The 23,563-nt window shown below is 41.2% G+C and overlaps 1 protein-coding gene across 2 annotated transcripts; it reads right to left on the bottom strand.

Moving 5' to 3' along the window:
• Nucleotides 1-2,199: 2,199 nt before the first annotated feature.
• Nucleotides 2,200-18,944, bottom strand: EDN3 (endothelin 3). 2 transcript variants are annotated; one of them, XM_056355039.1, is made up of 5 exons: nt 18,614-18,944; nt 17,975-18,212; nt 5,414-5,578; nt 4,790-4,889; nt 2,200-3,910 (listed from the first exon to the last, which is right to left on the bottom strand). In XM_056355039.1, exons 1-4 carry the CDS (start codon nt 18,663-18,665, stop codon nt 4,820-4,822), a joined length of 525 nt encoding a protein of 174 aa, XP_056211014.1. In that variant the 5' UTR covers nt 18,666-18,944; the 3' UTR covers nt 2,200-3,910; nt 4,790-4,819. The 2 variants fall into 2 exon arrangements, with proteins under 2 accessions (XP_056211014.1, XP_056211013.1); XM_056355038.1 differs by having other exon boundaries at nt 4,790-4,892; nt 18,614-18,942.
• Nucleotides 18,945-23,563: the final 4,619 nt, after the last annotated feature.

Raw genomic sequence — 23,563 nt, 5'->3', positions numbered from 1 at the left:
GTCCCCTCCCAAGGTCCTCCTCCCCCCCCCTCCCCCCCCTCCAGCCTACTGGTGAGGGGGAATGGTGCAGCCAGGCTGGGTGCTGGGCGAGTGCTGCTCAGCAGTAGCTAAAACACGGGTGTGTTACCAGCACCTTTCCAGGTACCAACAGAAAGCACCACACTGAGGGCTGCTGTGGGGCTCAGCCAGGCCCAGTACATTTACCTGACAGCCCCCTACTTGTACTTCCTCTGCCGAACACAGGGAACAAAATACTGCTTTCCCCTCTGACACAGCCCTTTGCATTTGACACCTGCGCTCACATCTCTCTTCCTTCTCCTATGTAGACTAAAAGCCTGAAATTCTTCCACACCTCCCTTCTACATTGTTTTCTAGAATTTTGATGATTTATTGTTCTTATTGCTGTTAACAACTGAAAACTGAACTTTTATAAATAGGAACTAGAATGAAAGCTATGCAACTCTGACAGAATTAGAGCAGAGTTACATGTAAATGGAATAGAGCAAGAACTGGAACAGATTTGTTGCTGCAAAAAAAACCCAAGTGTCCTCAAAATAATGCCAGAGACCAGGAGTATTTCTGCACTACAACTAACTATACTAATGTTGTGTGTTGAAAAAGCATTTATTTCTAACTTTTGCAGACAGTCATTTTATGATATATCCCATTTTAAGAGTTGTTTCTTAGCTAAAAGCATTCATTAGTGGTATATGAATTTAATTTTGTGTATAATTTTTAAAGAATTGGATTTCAAATTAGCTTAATGTCTGCTAGTTATGAATTAAAAATAGGCAAGCTGAGTCCCTAACAGCTGAGGAATATTAATGGTGACATTTCCTGTAAACATATGAAATGAGGTAAAAACAATCTCGTGGCTGTTAACTATTCCCAGACACAATATTTGTAGTTCAACTCCAGAACCCAGCACACGCAATTTTCAGGTATGTGCTGCAGTTTATAGTTTTATCTGGAGATACCTATAGTAAATCTCTTCTGGATTTGATGTAACAGTTATTTTGTAGAATCATAGACTGGCTTGGGTTGGAAGGGACCTTGAAGGTCATCTAGTTCCACCCCGCTGCCCTGGGCAGGGACACCTTCCACTGGATCAGGTTGCTCCAAGGCCTCTCCGGCCTGGCCTTGAGCACTGCCAGGATGGGGCACCCACAGCTGCTATGGGCAACCTGGGCACCCTCACGGTAGAGCAATTCTTCCCAATATTTAATCTAAATCTACCCTCTTTTAGTTTTAAACCCCTTGTCCTGTTGCTACACGCCCTACTAAAAGTCTGTCCCCATCTTTCTTATAAGCCCCCTTTAGGTACTGGCAGGTGCAGTAAGGTCTCCCTGGAGCCTTCTCTTCTCCGGGCTGAACAACCCCAACTCCCTCAGCCCGTCTTTACAGGAGAGGGGCTCCAGCCCTGTAGTTGTCTCCGTGATCTCCTCTGGACTTGTTCAAACAGGTCCGTGTCCTTTTCATCTGGGGACTCCAGAGCTGAATGCAGTACTGCAGGTGGGGTCTCATGAGAGTGGAGTAGGGGGGTAGAACCACCTCCCACAGCCTGCTGGCCACGCTTCTTTTTGTTTCTCATTTTCTTTCTTTTGCTGTGTTCATGATGGACTCATTTTTACATTAACCACTAGCAGTAACTTGGCACAATGTTTTCAGTTACTGTGCCAAGTCCCAAACCCAAACTACTTGAATGTGGAACTGACATAGAAAAAAGTTGGTTTTTTCTTTCTTGAAAAGAAAGTACAACAGTAACACCCGTAGCCCACTGCTCAAGTGCTAAATCTACCTGCATGCCAAAGAAAGAAACCACTCTGATGATTTTGTTTCTGTGACCGTTTAAAATAAAGTGAAAGCATGTGGGAGTGGGGAAGGTGTGAATCCTTCTTCAAACTCACAGAGGGGAAGACGGTAGAAATCCAAACACAGGCTAAGCAGTTCATCTGAAAGCTGAATTCTATCAGTTAAGGCACTGACAGTCTTGTTAGCACCGAGACGTGTTTGTAATTCCAGGGAAAAAAAAATAAAATAAAAAATACCGACTGAAACTGAGGTAGGTAAACACTGTTCAGGAGAAGAACTCACAGTCCAAATGGCCATCACCTCCTTGTCCGGAGATACAAATCAGGCCAGATGCAGATTACATTTATACCAAAAGGGACACAAAATTCTAATGTAACTTTTTAAGCATATCAAAGAAATGTTTCTTATGTTTTCATACTCAATTCTCAAACTGTCAGAACTGTAACCTCTTGAAGGCAAGTTTTTGTATGACCTGGGCATATGCGTTTGGGGGGATAAAAAGTTCTAGTTGGTGGTTATAAATGATTAAGCATTCATCATAACAAAGCTTGATTGATTTTTTTAAAACCCAAAACAATAGTGTCTTTAAAAATTATGGGAAAATAGCATGTGAAGTGTTCTTATACAATAAATAACCTATTTTCTATAAATGTACAAAATCAGCTGATCAGCAATTAAGAAACTGATACAAATGCAGTAACTGAAAGATATATTTAATTTTATAACTATAATAATTTATTTATGAAATATATCCACATATATATAAAATATATCATATATATTTTGGCAAAGACCTCCCTTTTTTGTTTCAAACAAAGTTTACTACCACCATTTTAAGCCTATATAACCATTTTTACTGTTAATTTCTTTTCATTTTTCTTTTGGTATCCATCTTTCTCCTGACAAAATATAATTTCATGTCACCAGGTTATAGTTTAATCTACGTGCCCTGGGGAAAGTCTGCATCAAGTTCAGTCAAACCAAAAAAATATCTATAATGTCACAAGTAAGGGATTTCCTCTCTTTTTAAATAATATAGAACAGGATTTCCAAAAGTTACTCTTTTTTTCCTAGCTTACTCTTGCACCCTCCTATCAAAAGAAAGTCCATAATTTCTGAAGAAGTCATTTACACTGAAAAATGTCCAGGGTTACATATAATGCTTATTGCCAAGTTTCCATGTTATTCAGTGATGTTTCAATGAAGAGATAAAAATATGATTTCTAGTACTATCAAAGACAAATGTATGTGGATGATAACGTATGTAGGACCTTAGAATAGCAAATGGTCTAGTACAGTAAGTTACTCTGACTGTATGAAGTTCCACAGTCCTACCCTTTCATCTTTAGGGAATTCTTTGGGATGAATAGTTCATCAACTACAGTGCATCCTTAAATAATCACTGTGAATGTTTTTGAATGGAACTTTGAAGTGCAGGAATAATTTGTGCCTAAATTAGGTAATCTATTGAATACTCAATGTATACTCAACTTGCTATAGTTAATAATAGTATTTATATTAGCCATTCATATTTATTCTGCATAGATACTGCCATTTAAACATCTGCCACAAAGTTACAATATGATGATTCAGGCTTGCATACATTAACAAGAGAAATATTTTGTATCTGTTTATTCTTTATGAGAACTCATGTATAGGCAATCTCTCTCTAACTCATCACGTTCTCCAATTACAGTTGCCTGCATAAAGCTGTGGATGGATTCTTCAGACATACAGCAAGCAGTAAGTGGAACAGTATGTTTCTCTATTGTACTTTTTAAAATCGTATAGAAAAATGTTTGCTGAAACTCTGTGTTGCTGAAGTTTGGATCTACCTTTGAATTCTTCTTCAATAGTGATACACTCGCTGCCAGGTTACATGATAAACATTATCCTAGTGAGACTCTCGCGAGTGGAGCATGGGAGAAAGCTTCTTCGTACAGGTTCACATGCCCTCAAAGTGGCATTGTTGAAATGAAAGTCTTGCATACTGCTGAAATCTCCACTGGCATCAGACTGAAGCATCAAGTTTGTCCATCTCAAGGGAGAGTTGTAGTTTAAGTTCTTGCTTCTGAGCTTCAGCAAATAAATGTTAAAGCTTTAAAAAACCAAAAGAAAAACAAACAAACCAAACATCTTAATTATTCAGACCTAAATCTCTATTTCCTGATAGAACTATGGTTCACCTCCTTTAATATGCGTACATAGAGTGAAAGCTACCCGGTTGTCTAATTAGCTCTGATCAAATAATCACAGCAATAAATTCAGTCTGGGGACTTCTAATCCAAGTGCTTCCCTTCATAGCAAAAAAATTTGGGTAATGGTGTGATTTTTTTTATTATTATTTATTTTAAACACATCCAGTGGCAGCTGCTTTTACCCAGAAAACAACTGTGTGCTTATCTTGACATCATTTTGCATTTCCTTGTAGCAATAGTATTAAGGGTAGATTTGGAACTGCAACTTTTTGAAACTGGCTACTAGGTCACAATAACCTCTTTGTATCCAACATTTAAAGTAGGTTTATTTTCCCTCCAAATACTTTTCCCACAAAGTTTGTTCTGTTTCTTTACCTTGACAATTTAAGTTTTACTAAAGCACTGCACTGGGACATGTAGCTTAAGTTGTTGCAGTGCTAAATGAGCAAAAAGATGATAGACAGGAACAGACCTTGCCCTAAAAAAAAAAGGAGGGGGGGGCCCACTGTTGCCAAAATATGTATTGGCCTCTAGCCAAAGAATCCAGTTTCTGAAGAAGCTGTATCAGCATGAGAAAAGTTGTAGTAGCTCTCTGTATACTAGAGGTTATTTTAAAAAATACATTTTAAAAACCCAAACAACTCATGGGCCAAATTCTGCCCTTATTTAGCAAGAAGCGGTAGTAGTCAGTTGAAAGGATTTAAGAGTTCTGCAAATACAAAGAAAATGTGTGGAAAATTAGTATTTCTTCTTTTTAACGTTGAACACCTCTAGCATACCTGACTGTTGAGAATCCTCTGAGCTCTGTGCTACTGAATGAAAGTGTGTTCTTCTTCCCTGCACTGGTCTTTCTCCTCTGTCTTTTTCATTGATCCATGACTTCTGGGGAAGAGAGATTTTCTGTTTGTCACTGCATTCTCATCAATTACCTTTACAAAGCCATTCATCAAATGACAATGTCATACTCTTCATCAGACTAGATAAAACTTACAACACTCTAAAATAGTGCAGCATTAAGCGTGTCCCTAACGGGACAGGAGATCTGCTGTTTCAAAAATACCACATCATAAAAAGAAACAGCAAAAAGAAAATTCAGAGCAGTACTGTACTGGGTCTGGCCTCTTCCCTTCACCTATTAAACTCTCTTTATTGTGACATGAGTTTTCTCACTTTTGTTCTTCATGTTCACTCCCCCATCCCACTTAAGGGGGAAGTGAACAAGCGGCAGTGTAAGTGCTTGGCTGCTGGCCAGGGTTAACCTACCACAACTGCAGATGAGAATTTTATTTAAAATCAATGTATTTGTTAATTGCTTCCATTTGATACATGCAAATTGATTAATTTATCTCCATGAAACAGTCAAATCATATAGATAGTTTGCAGTGTTAAGAAAAGAGACTCACCTTCTTCTGTCTTGCATTCTTCTGCAAAACTGCATGCACTGGTTGTCATAGGAGTCCAAACAAGAACACCGAAATGACGGCTGGAGAGCACTCTGGAACTGGCCTGTAGACCTTTTGCCTCTGAAACTGCCTCTGTAGTTAGACAGCCCATATGGCACAGTTCTCCTGTTGTGAGAACCACAAATACTGTATATTTTAGGAACCAATTAAAATGAAATTCCCTATCTTTTCGTTTAGAAAATAGATCTACTGATGCAAAGCAATAAATAGCGGTACAAAAATCAAACCCTATGCTTACATAAGAAGTTCTGCCTATAACAGATCACAACTCCTGCTCAATCAACTCAGCCTTCCACACAGTTATATGAAGTAGCAGACACTCAGCTCAACAGGCAGAATTAATTGGCAACTACATTAGCTATCTTAAAAAAACTCTGATTACCTAAGAGCTCATATAAATACATCCCCAGGGTATTGCTTATTTTACTGCTTATTCCTTTATTTTGTTGGTTACCCCCCACAAATGCACAAAATTTATGTTCAGTGCCATAGCTGATATGAAGCGACAAACAAGCTGTGCTGATTTCCACCAGATAAGTAACATCATGTTGTTGTCATCATATTCATGATTCAGAGCCCGATTTGCCATCAATTTTATCACTGAGAAAACTGTCAACATGATTTGTTTATTGCATCATGTTTGGAGCATGACCCACGGAGTTATAAATGTGAGAAACAGACAGATAATCTTCCTCATACATATCTACTAGTACTTTTCTACAAGAGATTATACTCTGTACCGCACAGCACACCAAGAAATAGCAAGAGGTAGTTCTCTTTACCTCCCTGCAGTCTGGCATGCTTTGTTCTTTAATGGGTTATAGTCAATGTTATTAGCAGAAAAGGACGTGCTTCATCGCTGCCTGCTAACATCCAAAAAAAGCGTTGGACAGTTTAGACTGATGTCATAAATTATTCTCCTACAAGTTGTTAAAGAATCTCAATTGATAGCAGGTGTACATCACATGGAACTTCTGGAGACCCATAAAAGTTCCTGTGTACCTGAGGGATGGGCTATGCAACCCACAAATCCACAAACACTAAAAATCTGAAGAGCATCTCATGTTCAAAAGCAAGAAGGAAGGGGGGGAGCGGTGGTGGAAGGCAAGGGAGGGAAAGTAAGAATATATCTAGAAAGGTTACAGAACAAAGCCTGAATAATCAGTCTGGAACCCTAACTTCAATAGTTGTACTTATCTCATTTGTTTTCATAAAAACATCATTAGACTATTAATTGGAAAGCTGCAAATTTTCTGTTTTCACACACACATGGTGGGCTGAAATGTTCAGAAACATTGCTTTCATAAACTCTGCAATAATTTTTCATGTAACATCAGTATGGTTGATGCAAATCACTTCCTCAAACCTTTGCACTTACAGTACATGTGAGCTTGTAACAGCATCTCATCTTTCACAGCCTGAATCAGACCAATCATAGATAGATTTATCATAAAATCATGCTGAAAGATAGAAAATCACAAGTGTCTGAGACCATGAGATGGTCCTTCTCCAGCAGATGCTGATCTGCCTCACCTATATGCAAAAACTGTTGCATATTTTCTCTGCCTCCTTCGTTCTACGGCTATGTCTAGACGCTGGGAGAGACCAAGAAATATGCATGTTAGTCTTAAAATATTTTTAGGACTTGATTTTGGCACCCCTTCGCAGTCATTTAAAAAGCTTTTTGTTGTCTTCAGGATTAGGACTGAGTCCCATTTCATAACTGAAGAGTATTAAAAACTCTATCCTGCCATCTGCTTTAGAATAATGAATGCTAAATGGCTAACATAGGTAACTTCTGACATAAATAGCTCCTGCATGATCATGTTTTTAATACATTCAAGTTTTTCATGAAGTAATGGCTAATATTTTAAGTCAGGAACCAGGAGGAAGTTCCTGTATTTTTAAAAGAGTGGTGAACCCTCTGTGAAAACTGCCTGGTAGAAAACTTCCCGCTCAGATTTAGGCTAAAATGAAAAGATGATTTTTGCTTGGTCTAGCCAAACTTGAAACCCCTATTTCATGGCAGATAGCTTGCCAGGGGATAAATGAAGCTTTTGCAGATGTCATCCATCCCATATTGTGCTAACAAGACATATAATACTGTAGTATGTTATTCTCGTTATTTAGTGTTTCCTTGTTAAAAAGTCACTTTTCCAAAACATGATACTGGTTTTTTCTTACTCTCTAAATCAGAATCTCTGCTGCAGTTTGCCCTGTGTCAGAGCCTCTGCCTGAATAGCCAGAGAGGAAGAAAGGCACATGTTTTATTCCTTATTGCTGCAGTTTGAAAATTAATGGACCGACTACAATCATCATCAATTTTGTCTTAACACATCAGTGTGTGAACAACAGTGATTGAGGAATGGGCCCATTACCAGTCTGCTGCCTTTCTTAAGAGACAGTAAATTCCAGCAAACAGGCAGGGGTGGAGAATATAGTATAATTACAAGGGGTAAGAACCACGCATCACAGCCCTAAGCAAGGGAGGAGGCTGATGTTTTAGATCCTGTTCCTGATCGTTCTAATGAAGTGCCTTACATTCTATGAAACTTACAATATTTACGAAAGTATGCTTCATAGCTTGGAAAATGTTTTCAAGATCCCTTCATTATCAGTGGTCCAGAAATATATGCCGATCCAACGATATTTTCAAGTGTAAGAATTTTAACTAGAACACTCAAGCAAAAATTTTTACATACACTGATGTATGTAAAAGTGTAACTAGGTATCCCAATATGCCTGAGTTTGATTTCTAATCCAAAAATCCAAACCCCAGATAAAGTTCAATAGCAACCCAGTGTCTTTCCAACAGTATTCAGAAAAAGCTAAAAAATATAGCACATGTTTTCTTGCCTGTCAGTTACTCTGATGCAACTCATAAATCACATTTAAGCAAATGGTAGTGTGTATGGTTATCACTCCAGAAAATGATAGTATTTCAAGTTAGTTCATGCCTCTTTCTCAGCACTTCAGAAGTGAGAGGAAATGCTGAAGAGATTCAGTTGAACAAGTATCAGAAGCATTTGCCTAGCAGCATGCTTAATCTTAGATTGTTGCATGTGATTAACAAATGGTGCTGCAATACTCAGGTTCAAAACGAGGTGCGCAGAGTCACAATTTCTACACACTGAATGGGAATTATTGTCAAGATGCAATTGTCACCAAGGATTTGTGTTGCTAAGAAGTCTCTTTGCTTTGCATTTCAGGTGAGGCATCCGTTTTCTTTAGTGAAAGCTTGCTGACTTTAGTATATGCATGGCAGTTTGTGTCTCCACAGTAAAGATGTGCAGCAGCTGACCTAGGCAGAGGCAGATTTGTCGGCTAGCCATCTGCTAGGCTTCTAGGGATCCTGAACAACCAGCTCCCTTACACTCTGCTCCTTGCAGTTATGACCGGGTCCCTGGCCAAAGTACTGTCTAAGAGCCATTTACAAACGTTTTGGAAATTTCTACACAAAATCCATAGATTTGTAATTTTTTTTTAACATTTACAATTCAAAGGAAATTTTAGTTTCTGACCTCAAACTCAGTATGCATAGTTTCTTCCTTTAGGAGAACAAAATTCTCCTGAAACAGTGAATCAGGTTTCCACATGTTTAAGAGCTACCATGTACTGGGTGTCCTTTATGCCTTTCCTCTCTACAAACTGGGGAACAAGCAAACCTAAGCAATTCTGGATCAGCCTTTCCAAGGTACTACTTTGAACTGGTATCTGTGTGCCAACATACAACCTGGAATTTACGTGGAAGTGACCCTCTGTTGTGGAGTTCAGTTACCAGTATGATTGCTGCAGCCAGCAAGTGGGTGCATAGAAGCCTGCATGCTCAGTTTTAAAGCACCTTCTAAATTACAGAAGGCCTGAGTTTAAGGAAATAACTTCTTCTTTAGTATAAGCTGTTTTTTCTTTATTCTGTATGCAAAAAAAAGAAGATGCTAACACAACTCTCCAGTACCTGGAATTATTCCATATGATGAAATTACAATTAGTCAGTGCCACAGAGCTGTTAACTAAAGATAAGTCCATGCATAATATAGAGCAGCGCGAAGCTGATCAAAGAAAGCACAGGGTGCCTTTTTCATTTGAAACATACTTTTGATTTCTGCAATGAAAAGGAATACACAGCAATCTTTAGGTCAGCTAGTATTTCTCCTAGAAATTTAAAAGAACGAAAGTATAGATTTGCAGACTGGACACTCAGATGCTGAAATAACCGAGATTATTTCTGTACTTTGTGTCCACAGAACACAGTCATAAAAGCTCTCCCCTGAAAGTCAGCTAGCTCTTGAAGCAAGTTTTTGCCATTACATTAACAGAAACAGGCATTTGTTTGTTGAAAAAGACAAGTAGTACTGAGCAGTAGTGAAACAGTTATTCTGAACCAGTGGTATCAGTGGAAATTTCCCACAGAAAAATAACCTGCTCATTGAACGACTACTACCTGCATGTCTGTGTGGAAGAATCATACTTCAAGGGAAGTATGATTTGCCTAAGTCCTGCTGTCAATCATTTATACTATAGTGAGTGTTCAGAATTCAGGCAGATAAATCCAATTGGTTTATTTTAATTTTTATAACATGTGGCTGAGTTTCTCAGGCTATGTTATAATTGACCTGTGAGCAGCTATTATTTTCTACTTTCCCAGCCACTTACACACAGCAGATAGCTCCAGGGCACTTGAGAGTTTCAGGCAAAACAAAGGGATGAGGGGGTTGCAGCAATCATCTTAGATGCTGTGATTTCAGTATTCAGCAATATATTTTCTGGCATGCATCCAGGCCAGCAAGGCTCCTAACAGTCTCCAGTGTTTTCAGACAATCTTAAAATGTATGAGATCCCTGTAAGGACCACTGAGGAAAAAAAAATGTGGAGAAGTAGCAAAATTTAACAACCTCCAAGTGAAACAACATGTCTCTAGAATGAAGGATGCTTGGGGCAAATAACAGATATTTCATACAAAGCTCCTGCAGTAACATTGTGTAGCTGTAGATGAAGAGATCGTTGGCTGCTCTGAAAGCTGGCTACAACTCTTTCTGTAACAGGCGTGTTTTCTAACAGAGAAGTTCACAATAGGTGTACCTCTCGTATCACCCCTTCCTTTTCCTCCTCATTTAAGTAAAACATCTTCCTCAAAGTGCTTGACTTGCTGGTCTTCTGCCATTCTAACCACGTGCTCCATTCACAGAAGCGCTACTCGTTTTGAGTAGCTTTTTGCAGTTAAAATCATTTCAGAGGAAACAAACTTTTATTCTTTATAGCCACACCTTCATTTGCACATCCTCAATTTAGTAGTAGTCAGTATTCCTAGATACCTAATTAGGCTAATGTTATCCAAAAAAGATGCACCTCCATGACCTTGCTTATTTGGTTTAACCTTCAATTTTTTTCCCAGTCTTATTCTTCAATTAATACTTGTTAATTTGTGAGGACCCAAATTAGTTGTAGTTTCTTAGTTATACCTAATTCAGGTAATGAGCCAAGGATTGCACACATCGCCTTCATCATCCAGTTTCACTGATCACATGAGTTCTTTGATTTCCCTCCTGCTGGGACTTTATGGTACCCAAGTACAGGACTGTGAGCGAATATGAAGGGGGTTTACCACTAGTCCTCCTCCTCCTGTAGCTGTCAAAACAGTGTTAGATGTTTTCTTCTTCAAACATGAACAGAAAAATATCCGAGCTGAGTGAAAAGCTGGGATACATTTCTTGAGGTAAGCAATCTGAAGGAAGCATGGAGGGTGGGGGTGGGTATTTTTCCATTAACACCCCAAATACTCAGAGAGGCTGGGTAGAGCTCACCTGACCTAATAAACTCAGTCAGTTTCACAAAAATACCTCTCTTGAAACAACACTGCTAAAATCCTTCAGTACCTCATACCAATCCCAATCTGCTCCCAGTTTTGTGGCAAGATATATGATTCTTGGTTTAAATAAATAAAATCCAGTGCAGCATTTTCTGTTCGTGAGGCCCAGACTCCCATTATTCTTTTTCCTTCCTCTGACTGGCTGGAGTATTATTACTAAGTGGGCTGGTTCTAAGACAAATACACTGAGGTAAATCCCAAAAGGCAGAGCAGCTGGAAATTTGATTACTTTCATCCATATTTATGTCTCAAATGGTAGCTTTTTCAAACTAAAATTCGGAGTACTTATTGCTAGCTTTTGAAGCCACCATACCGGCGCGCACAAAGAACACACGCTCCAACCCCTATTTCTACCACTCTCCACAGTGTATATAGTTCAAAACCCACTGCTGGTTTTAAAACAAATAAAACAAAAACCTAGGGGAAAATAAACGCATGGTGTTAAAACTCAAGACAGATGAAAGTGACTGTGGTTTGACAGCCCACAAGACTATTTATTCTTAGAATGAGATCAACATGAGCAGCAGTAGCGAAGTTTCAGACACGAGCTATTAGTGCCTCATCCCTGACCCCATCTTCTGTGGGGCCAGCTCCTGCAGTGACATGGGATTTTAGCCTGCAGAGCCAAGTCATTTCAAGTCTCTCAGAGGATACTGCTGCTAAAACATCAATATTGTGTGTACTGTAAATAAGCTTTACAGGAAGACTGCGAGGATATACTCTGCTTTTAGACTGTGGAGGACATGCAAGCTGTGCACGTTTCAGACAGTAAGGCACTGAAAGTGTGAAGTCAACACACGACTTAAACATGCAACAAGAATTAACTATGTTTGAATAACAAGCCTAAAAATCCAGTCAGTTTGTCCATGATAAAACATAACAGTAACAGCAGAAGCCTGTTAGTACATTCAGTAAATCCATCTGAAACACTCTCCATTTGATGTGAGGATCTGTGCAGCTTTTTAACACCAAAGATCCTCCAGTTTTTAGGATTAGAGCTATTTACCCTGTCATTTCAATTTGCACAAAAATTTGTAACTAAAAAAAAAAACCAGGAAGTTACTCTTCCTTATCTCCATCAATTTCTTTTATCTGCTTTATGCTTGGTATTTTTTCCTATCAGTATGACCACAGGTTCCATAGCTTGAGTTATTTCAGTTACTAGCTTGTTAAGATTTTTCTTTTTATCTTCAACATTCAGAATACATCAGGACATACGGCGTATATAAGTAGTCTAATCTTGGTAGCATCCATGTATACAAGCCAAATAGATTTCGGTGAACATGTAGATAGTAAAGTCTGCAAAATGCAGGGCAAACTTCATTTAGAAAAATAAAAGCAACTCAACAGGATATTCATCACTTCACTTTTGGCACTCGATTCTGATGGTTAACCATATGCAGTGTTTAACCAACAGATCAGCTTCCTTATTTGAACTGCCTGGCTCGCAGCCACTGTTTTATCATCTTGCCTTTGGCTAGCAGGTATTTTCAGTCCAATCTGTTAAAATTCTAAGCACATGCTTAGTTGTTCTGCTGAGCAAGAGATCTTTAGCTGTGTACTTTTATTTCCAGTAATATACAGGACATCATCTGAACTTACCTAATTATGAAAATAATTCTCAAAAAGTGGAGTAATTTTAATACTTTATAATACAACTTAATATCCATAAGGATGAAAAGCATGTAAAATTGTTATGTGGGCTTCCATTCAACGAAGATGTTACGAAGGCAAAATCAGCCAGCAGAGCATACAGTTAGAACAAGAGTATCCAGTTGGTTGTCTTAAGTCTTCTCTTTTGTAACAACCCCCCCAAGCCATCACTTCCTCTCTTTATATGACCAAAGCTATGAGTGAAGTGATGATAGGGTACAAATTTTTTCCATTCTAAAATGACTTTCTGATGGTAACCTTAGCCAGTAATGAGCAAAGATCATTAACTTACAACTGTTAGAGAGCTGACAACACGTGGAATCAGCTGCTGTTGTCTGTTCAGCTTGACAATTCCTGGACCCCTAAGAAACCCATTTGTCATCGCTTTCAGGGAAGACCAAAAAAATGGAAGTGTATGAAAAGCCTTTCTCACCCTAATGGCTGGTCACATTAGGTCAGGAAAACAGATTCGCACAGGGGAACTATCTGGAGACAACCTAGTGCTAAGGAATATCTGACTTGGTGTGTTACAGAAACAAATTTCTTCTCTATTGAAGTGACAAAATATCACATCCTTGTGGTGTCACCATGTGAGCACACACCGTGAAACAGTCACCATACATCCATCAGTACATCCCACAGAGCAAAGCAACAGAATGCAAGTCAGTGCATGCTCTTCCACGGGGGAAACAGAACGTAAATACAGAGGATCAGAGCAGCAAACACAAAGTTAGATCCAGTTCTTCCTTTCACTTTGTCCACCCAGTTCTCCCGATTCAGAAATTGATGTAATTGGCAGACAGAACTCTTAGATCATCATGTAAGCTGTTCTCTATATCACGGTCGCAGAATCTCATTCAGTAACTCATCTTTTGAGCGTAACAGCAAATACTGAAATAAGACATGTCATCTACAAAAAAATAGGGTTTTTTTGATTTAGACACTTCAAGAAATTATTATTTCTAGTGCTTAGTTTGAGGAAATAACTTTACCAGTGTGGATTTATACTAACTCTTTTGAAAGTGTCTGGATTATTGCCATAAATTCTCATTACAATTTTATTTCAGAATTGAGTCCACTTGAGTATCTGGTACTGTGTCCTCATGACAGTATGACTTTCTTATAGTTGTCACCTTTTAATCTTTCACTAATCATTCCCAGCATCTCTAATGCTTCACACAGCAACATTATTATTAATTGAACCATTATTTTGCTGTCGAAGCACAAGTTCAGTTCATATTGAAATATTCTTTGAAGAAGTGCCTATCTAAAAGAAGTCTTGCCTGTATTTTCTCCCTTAACTTACATAATTAAGCATCAAGTTGTGGCTGTACTACACCAGTGGGTACTGTTTAAAAGAATTAATTCTTTCTTCTTTAAGATATGTCTGTAGCTATAGATCAAGATAAGCATAATGAATCACTTGACAAAAAAGATACATTGCAAACTAATTCCTAAGTAATCAATCTTATCAGTGAGAATAATTTACCAGCTTTTAATTACCTTTGTTACGCAACCTTTGCCTACATCATATAATTGCATTATTCTATCCTGACTGACTTGACTTTCTTTAGGTCTTGTTTTCCACTTAAGGGTCCCACTGTTCCCAGGATAAAAGATTCACTATGTCAAAACAACACTGGTGTGCTTACTAGTTTGGACTAACAGCAGTGGTTCATGAACAAGTATAAAGCAATACTCAAACATTTGTGCAGAGGTAATTTCTCATTTAATTGGTAATAGCTGCAAAGAATCAGAGGCTGCATATCCTGTTATTTTGTGCTTTTCTACAACTGTCACCCTGCTGATCTAAGTGGTTTCTCAGCATGGTAGGAACAGACCCTCTATCATCGCTCTGCCTCCAACAGTTTCAATAAAAACTTCATCTGGTTTTCCAGAAGAGGCCATGACCAAAATTTGTTTTGAATGTATTACAACAATGCTTAACAGCTTCTTCTGTTGGGAAGAGCAGGGGGAAGAAACCAGAGGAGGAAGTAAAGTTTGTCTTTGAAGTATCGAGGAGAGAGTAACCTGGAAAGAGAAAATATTAAGGAATTTGTGATGGGAATAAGAAATGATAATGTAAAGGACGTAAGTCAGGGGAAATAAGAAAGAAAAAAATAATAAAAAGCAACTGTAGTGTTTGATGTAGGAAATAAAACCAAAAAAAAGATAAGTAAATAAGCAAGAAAAATAGCAGAATCAACGGATGTCAGGAAAACTTCTCCAGTCTTTAACACCATCTTTCTGGCCTCCCATTGTGCGTATGGTCCTCAAAGTTGCATTTGAGCCAGATTTTTAGTAAATAGAAAAACTTTCAACAACATGCATACAACAGCAACATAAAAGCCCCATTTACAAACCACCAGTCTGTACAGATCCAGTGGTTACTTCCATTTAAAAAGAAGCAGCATAACGTGCATGGGATATTAGATTGCACAAGCAAGCCTGAGTTCTCTCATTCACATCCAGAAGCACCTTTTGACTGACTGAGATACCGTTCCAGGCAGGACACCAGGCCAGAATTACAGCCATGCGACATGAAATCTTAAATCCAGCTTCTGTTGCACTGAACATGGTCCAAAATGTGTAATATCTCCATGCATACTTATTTCAGCGACTACCTCTGCCCTCATATACAGAGACATTCCTAGAAAGAGTCCAAGGAATTTTGAAAATCGAGACTGCGCTCTTTCAGCTTAGAGAAAGATCTGTACATCTACCTCACCTGTAAACAGAGCTTTTCCTTTCATTGCTCACCTTTCTAGCTCAGACCAGGTAAGCCTCAAGGAACAGCGAGAGGAGCAGGACAGCAAACAGCCCCTTTCAGACACCAGGCTCTTCCAGCCAAAGGGCACCACGCTCTAGGCACTGCAGCCAGCCAATTTTGAGAGGACCTCCTTTCTCCAGTTCTAATGAGCACTTACAGATTCCAGAAAATTCAGTTCCTACTGGACTAATTCCCCTAACGTCCACTGTTATCCACTCACTATTTATCAACCCCAGAGGGCCCTCAGCATCCCGATTAACCTAGTTCCAGCAGTGTTATTAGGTTATACAGGTTCATGTATTTGGATCACAGTAGCTAAAATGTATTGTTCTATGCGAGTATTTAATATTCAAATTGAATATATTCATTCTATAGCTTGTACAGAAATGTCCAGTCACACTTTCCTAGACCTCAGGTCGAATGGTTCCAGGCTAATCTATACACTAGACCATGGAGGCAGACTTCACATACCTGAGATTTGCTGTTATGTACAACTGACTTCTGTTAAGAAAGCAGAGACTTATGGCCCCAACGCAATATGCATCATGAGAAAGTTACATCTCTCTCTGTTCTCTGGGTTTTTATTCTTTCATTGGTGATGCTTGCACAAAACATTCATGTAGGACAAAAATTCTCCACATCACTGAATTTACTCCACACTATTAACGCACACCAAATATTTTTGCCATTGGAATGAAAGTTATAATTCCTGTAGACTTAAAACAGGATATCCTTAAAGAAAAAAAAAAAAAAAAGAAGTGGGTGTGTGTTTAAAATTAGCAGAATTCTATTTATTCAGTGTGTAGGGGCAAAGGAATGTCATTCCTTCATTTTCACTGATGAAGCTCTGACATAAATAGAGTCATAAATATTTAGCTAAAATAATTCTAAGTAATCCTGTGGTGGATTAGCACAGGTATGGAACCCAAGGAACTGAATGCCTTGTGTGAATACATGATACTTACGGGTTGGTAGAAGTTCAAAAGACTCGTCATCAGACATGGCCTCTAGCCAGGACACACACATGAATTTACAAATTAAGCACCCTAAACCCCATCTGACATAACTTATTTTACTGCTACTTTCAATTTTTATATTCCTTTTGTTATTTTAATCTGCTTAAAAGCTTTGCAATTGATTCAAAGGCAGATCCAAGTTAGTACAACTGTTCGTAACTGCAGTCAGCGGAGTACTTGGTGTGTGTAGTTCACATCCACGCAGTCAGATCATTCATTCTTGAAGTTCATCAAAAGAAATCTGGGTTTAGATTCACCTGATCTGATTATTTTTCAAGAAGCGATTGCTGTGGCTGCTGCGGGACTGAAACCTACTAGCCTACGTAAATCTTCACAAATCCTTGAGACTGTCAGTTACTCAGAGAGACAGGCTATATACTGCGGGGTAGGAAAAGGCAGCCTCTAACCTTTGGGACGCAGGGAATCTTCCTGGGTGGGTTCTTTTCATTCAGTACTGCTAGTACCGACCCTGCCTTTCTGCACGCGTGCTGCGCCCCCGCTGACCCGCGTGGAACACAGAATTTTTAGTTCGTGGGAAATGGTTTCAAAATTTGTTTTTCTCATGAGTTGAAACAAAAAGTCATGTCTGCCATTCCCATAAAGCGTAATTGTCAGAGATGTTCTTTTGTAACATTTTAAATCTGGTCTATTGAGTTTTTCAAAAGTTAGTCTTTTAACATCGTAAGTATTTTTCCCACGTGGATTTTTACCAAGACCAGCACAGCTGCGCACACACGGCTCTCCCCTTCCCAACGCGGCTTTGCGGGGCACAGCTCGCTCCTGCCAGGGGGCTGCTTCCCCCGTGAGGGGCTTCGCCCGGCCGCCCCCGCAGCCCCCGGCCGCGCACAGCGGGGCCCGCCGTGCCCCCCAGCCGGAGCTCACCGCGCCGGGGCCTGTGCCCGGGGCTCCCCCGGCAGGTGGCGGGGTGGCGGGGGGGAGGCCCCGCGGCACAGCCCGCCCCGGCAGCGGGACCCGCCGGCCCCTCGCCCACCCCCACCCCGACGCCGGCGGGAGCCAGCTCCGCCCGCAGCGCACTCGGCCTCCCGGGGGCGGGCGGGAGCCCAGCCCGTTACCGGCCCGTGGCAGAGGCCGCGCAGCCCCGCCGGCCCCCGCGCCTCCCCCTGCCCGCGGGGGTCGCGCCCTCCGCCGCCCGGCCCGGCCCGCCATTTCGCGTCGCGCCGCCCGCACTCACTCACTCGGGGGTGTTGATCCAGATGATGTCGAGGTGGCAGTAGTAGACGCACTCCTTGTCCTTGTAGGTGTAGCAAGTGCAGCGCCGGGCCCGGTGCCGCTGCGCCCCGCCGTCCGCCCTGGCCCTGCCGGCCGGTAGCGCCGCCGCCTCGCTCAGCTGCCGCTCCCGCTGCCCCGGCGCCGCCCAGCGCGGCTCACCGCCGGCCGGCAGCGGCAGGGCGCGGGGCCGGGGCAGCGCGGACCCTGCACCGCGGGAAGGCAAGAGCAGCGCTCAGCGCCCAGCGCCCCCTCCCCGGCGCCCCCCGGCCCTCCGGAACGGCGCCCGAACCGCGCCGGCCTCCGGGGGGTCGGGGCTGCTCGGAGCACCGTTATGTTTATATTCACCGCGGCGCGGTTGGGGGGCACCCGCAGCCCCGGCAGCCTGGGGCTGCACCGCTAGCGAGGGGGTCTCTTTTTAAACCCACGTACGCCAAATGATGTAGGTCCCCGGCGTCTAGTTGCTCACCGCGCACCGGAGTGGGCTGTTGCTTACAGCCTTTTGGAAGAAGGAGGGAAAGGGAAAAAAAACCCAAACCCAACCAAAACCCAGCCTTTCTTTGTGTGCATGCGTGGAAGTGGCAAAGAAAGAAAGAAATTCGCGTTACCTGAAGTCGACGTAATTGTAAGTCCAAAGAGGAACAATAAACCCAGCTCCATTAAAACCAAATTGAACGCTTGTTAACTGCTGGCAAAGGTGAACTGCAGGGGCGACTGAACCGTTCCAGGACGAATCAGTTCAGGTTGGAGGCAGGGAATATCCCGGGGCTGGCGGCACACGCTGCTCCCCGGAGCCAGCTCCCACGCGGAGGTGTGATTAGTGGTTCCCCCTCGCAGTTATTTCCTCCAGTGCAGACTTAGTCCTGAGGGGGAGAGCGTTGACAAAAGAAGGGAAGATCCATCGCTTGGCTTTTCCCACACACACCTCCCACCCCACCCCCAAATCCGATCAGAAACCGGAGCTGCTGTTTTCCAGCTGCAGACACCTCCCACCCGCGGACAGCTGCCTGCCTGCCTGCCTCCACCCGCGGGCAGCCCCTGCCTGGCTCCCACCCGCGGGCAGCTCCTGCTCCCACCCGCGGGCAGCCCCTGCCTGGCTCCCACCCGCGGGCAGCCCCTGCCTGGCTCCCACCCGCGGGCAGCTCCTGCTCCCACCCGCGGGCAGCTCCTGCTCCCACCCGCGGGCAGCCCCTGCCTGGCTCCCACCCGCGGGCAGCTCCTGCTCCCACCCGCGGGCAGCCCCTGCCTGCCTCCCACCCGCGGGCAGCCCCTGCCTGGCTCCCACCCGCGGGCAGCTCCTGCTCCCACCCGCGGGCAGCCCCTGCGTGCCCCGGGGAGGCACGGCCGCTCCCCACGCCGGCAGGTGGGAGGCCGGGGTACGGCAGCGCATCCCCCCCGGGAAGGGCAGCCAGCGCGGCCCCTCTGTGCTGCTGGTGCTGCTCTCGGTTCGTCGCTTTTAGGTGAGCAGGTCCTGTCGTTCTGCGTGTAATTCCAGCAGGACCCAGGATTGCTCCTGCGATAAAAGCGCAAAGTTTTGACTCACTTCAGGGCTACAGGTTTGGGAATTGTTTGGGGCTTTTTCTTTCAGGACTGCCAGTGATTTTCCAGGTGAAATTACGTCACCACTTTATTAACATTTTCTTTTTCCCCACTTAATTATGAACACCTCTTTGCAGACAAACCTACCTAGAGTGCAAAATTTAAGATAAAAGGGGATTTCACACTGTATGAAATACCTGATGCTTGTGCCTAGAAAAACACTCCTGCATATGACCCCGTTTGCTATCATAATATCAGTTATTAAGTGATAACAGGTAAGGGTCTAAGGGAATTGGCTCTATCTTTTCTTACAGTAGCATGTGTAATATAGATAGGAAACATGTTGTAGATAGCACATGGAAAAAAGATTGGAAATTTTAATTGTGGGTATATTAAATCAAAACACAATGTTTTATTTAAGAATGTTTCAGTACTAACAGAAAGAGCTGCAGCCAAAATTGCTTTTATGTATTGTGCCAATTTGACATATTTACTAATATATGTTTTGTGAGTAGAAAACTTAGGTGCAGGATCACTCAGGTTGTATTATCCAAAGGAGGAACACTTCTCTACTGCATCACATTCTTCTCCAGCCCTGCCCCCAATTCCAGCTTCTGGCGTGGACTATTCAGTAACAACTCTGACAGAAAAAAACCCTCATTAAGATGTCATGTTTGTCAGTTTCTCAAACCTTGCCTTTTGCCTTTTGTCAGCTTCAAAAGATTGAGAGTTTTGTGGGAAAACTTTAGTTGACCATATTGCCGGCTAATAACAAAAGCACGATGGTCCTCAAAGATGGGGTAACAGCTAAAAAGTTCCTTTTTCTCAAGTTTTGCCGAGACCATGGCTCTCTGTGGAAACCTAAATTCCTCTTGTTTTGCAGTCTGAGCAAACGACAAGCCTTTGCAATACAGAATCGAAATGTCAGAAGCATTAATCATGCCCTGTCTCCAAAACCCGGTTAGGAAAGACAAGATTTCATAAATTTCTAAGGTTTGTACCCACTGCAGTGAGTGCGGTTCATGAGGACATAACTGCAAGTAGTTTGCTCAGGTACTGAAAATATTCAAGTACTGAAACAGAACTGTGAAAGTACCTCATTGATTTTAGTTCTGCTAATTTTTCACTGCAGTCACTAATGTTCTCATAACTAATATGGTGGAGGGAAAATAGATCCCATGTAAATTACTGAACTTAGCATTATATTGAAGTTTGATCTAGGAAAGTGCTTACCTAACTTTAAGGATGAGTAACTGCAGCGACTTGAATGTTTTTATAGCTTGCTTTGCTGGATTGTGGGTTTGTGTATGTTAAAGTCATGCTCTCCAAGCATCAGCAGAGTTACAGTTAGGCTTCACAGTTATAGAGCTGCTGCTATTTTGAAAAATATTGTGACAAAACATCTCTGAAAAAAAAGAATGGTTTTGAAGTTATTTCCATTTCTTATATAAGTAGAAAAATCAATTGCTTTGGTGAGGAAGTTCTAGCTGCTGTGCTCCAATACCATTGGATACAGGACTGATTTTGACAAATGCTTATGGCTGCATTTTAATTTACTTGAAAAAAGAAAAAAGTAGAGATTTATTACACAGTTGCTGTCAAACAGAGCTCTCCACTGCAGCAAGTAGGAAGTACTGTTTATATGTTGCTGATGTGATAAGTAGCAATGACATGAGCCCAAATTCTGATTTACGAATTTAATTTTCTCCATTGCAACTTTTTTTTAATAATGATGTAAAATTGTTATAGTAACAAAAAGTTTACAATTAATTATATATAACTGTGTTATACATATAGTTTTGTTATGGCAAAAGAAGGTCATGTGTTGTGAATTGATTTAACCACACTTCCCTACAAAATATTGTTCTATTTTTTTCTAATTATATTTTGGAGGCCTCTTCTACATTGCTTTACTTTTTCTTCCATGTGCTGTTTAACCTCTGAAAAGCCAGGAGAGGCCATATCAGCACTGATACCGAGTACTGTGTAAACAAAAGAAGTAATAAAAAATATTCTGAAATTAGCTATCAGGGTTCAGAAATAAGAAGGGCAAGGTTTTGGTCAAATGACCTCAGGTAAGCTTCAAAAAAAGATAAGACGTAGACTCTACAGGAAGAAAGAGACTCTCATCAAAGGAATTAATACTTCTGGGCATTGTGGGCCTGATTCTCATTTACATTGATTACCCAGTTATTTGTGTCACATATTGCCTAATGACTTGAGACCTTTTTATTTAATAAATGTAGCAGTCACAGAAACCTAGAATGCTTGTTAAGTGAGTAGCAACAAATAAATTTTAAAAATTCAACGTCCATTTTGAGTTGGGGTAGGAATAAATGATGCCTGCACATCAGTGATATTAACATGGGATGCAAAATGGTTTTGTAAATCTATTTAAGGATTATATTTTATTTTGGTTAAAAAGAAAAGAAAGAAAAAGAAAAAGAGTAGCAGCTATTGAGGTAGCTGGCATAGATCAGAAGCCAAGAGATCCAATTCATATTATTTTACAGCTTTTCCTTTCAAACTGTTTTACCTTCGTAGGCTCCTTTTTCTATTTCAGTTGCCAGATCTTTAGAGTGGATGGGTACTTTGCAAAAATCTGGAGAAAATGAGCGGAGTTACTCCTTCCCTTCACAGTTTCCAGTGTTCCCACCTCCTGCCCTGCTGCAGGAGCCTCAGTGCTGTAGGAGCCAGCTCCAGCCACACACCATGGGAATTCCCCTGTGCCAGGACACTTCCTCATTCCTAGGGCCACCCAGGCAGCTTAAGGAAGACAGTCAGCAGATCTGCCCTGTTGCTGGGTGTAAATATTGTATATTTGAGAACTTCTAATTGACTGAAGGGAGAATATATCTTAGAGATGAGGTCAAGGCTGAAAGAGACCTGGAATATGGAGCAGCTGAAACAGATGACGTTAAGAAAAGTAAGCTCAGATTCCAGATTTTATATTTGAAAACCTTGGACTGCCATTTCAATTAGGAACATAATCTTGGTTCTGTTTAGTGCTTCTCTGCCCCTTGTATCCCTATTTTATAAATACACTTGTGATTGTGAAGCAATCAGAGATCCTAGCAGTAATTCCACAGCATTTAACCTTCATCATACAGGTGGCTACACAAATAGTTATGAGTTATAAAGACATTCCAGATGTGTTTAAATAAGGTTGGTTACCGAGACAAACCACTTAAAAAGCTAACCTTCTAGGATATATTTATACTAGTAATAAAGCCTGTATTTGAAAGGTACAGTAGGGTTTTGGCAGCAGTGGAGATTTTTTTGGCACTGGTATCTATTCTTACAGCTTCACAGCAGGCTGAGGAAAGCCTGATCAATGCAGGTATGATACTAAGTAAAGGTAACCAATCTATTTGTTATGTTTATAAACCATTTGTATCTCTTTTCCCACTCTCTTGCTTCCTTCTTAATCACAATAATTATTTAGCGTTATTGAAAGAAAAGATCCTATTACGCTGCAAACACTGCATTTGATAGCACATTCTGCATCGCTCTCACAAAGCAAGCAACTTAATAGATGGTAGCTGATGTTTGAAAAAATGTGCTGAAATCAGTAGGTTCTCAGGAAAACCTTATCTTCTGATTATTATTTGTTACTTTTTGCTTGAGTTCTATAGCCAGAAAGCTGAAGTTAATCTTTTCTCCCCTCCTGTTACAGACAGCTCTATTCAGAGCCCTTTGATGTTAGTGCAAAGAATCCCATTTTTAGTGGCCTTTGAACTAGATGTAGTAAAAGGGCAACTGAGCGTTTTGTAGGGGTTGCAATTGGGTAACTTACTTAAAGGAGGAGAGTTCTGTCACCTATTTCTGTTTTCTCATTCTTTTTGTTATTTTAATATACATGTACCATCAAAAGTAATCTAGATACTTGGTAAACAGTGAAGAGGACACATGCCTCTGCTCTGACCGTATCACAGTGTATTGTGATAAAACCAAAGTAAATAAGGAACTGTATGGCTGTTTTTCAGCCTTCATAGCTGTAGAGCAATAGCACACAAATT

The sequence above is a fragment of the Falco biarmicus genome, chromosome 10, assembly GCF_023638135.1.
Source record: "Falco biarmicus isolate bFalBia1 chromosome 10, bFalBia1.pri, whole genome shotgun sequence".
NCBI lineage: Eukaryota > Metazoa > Chordata > Aves > Falconiformes > Falconidae > Falco > Falco biarmicus.
Note: the sequence above shows the minus strand (reverse complement) of the source record. Positions and strands in the feature narration are given on the sequence as shown.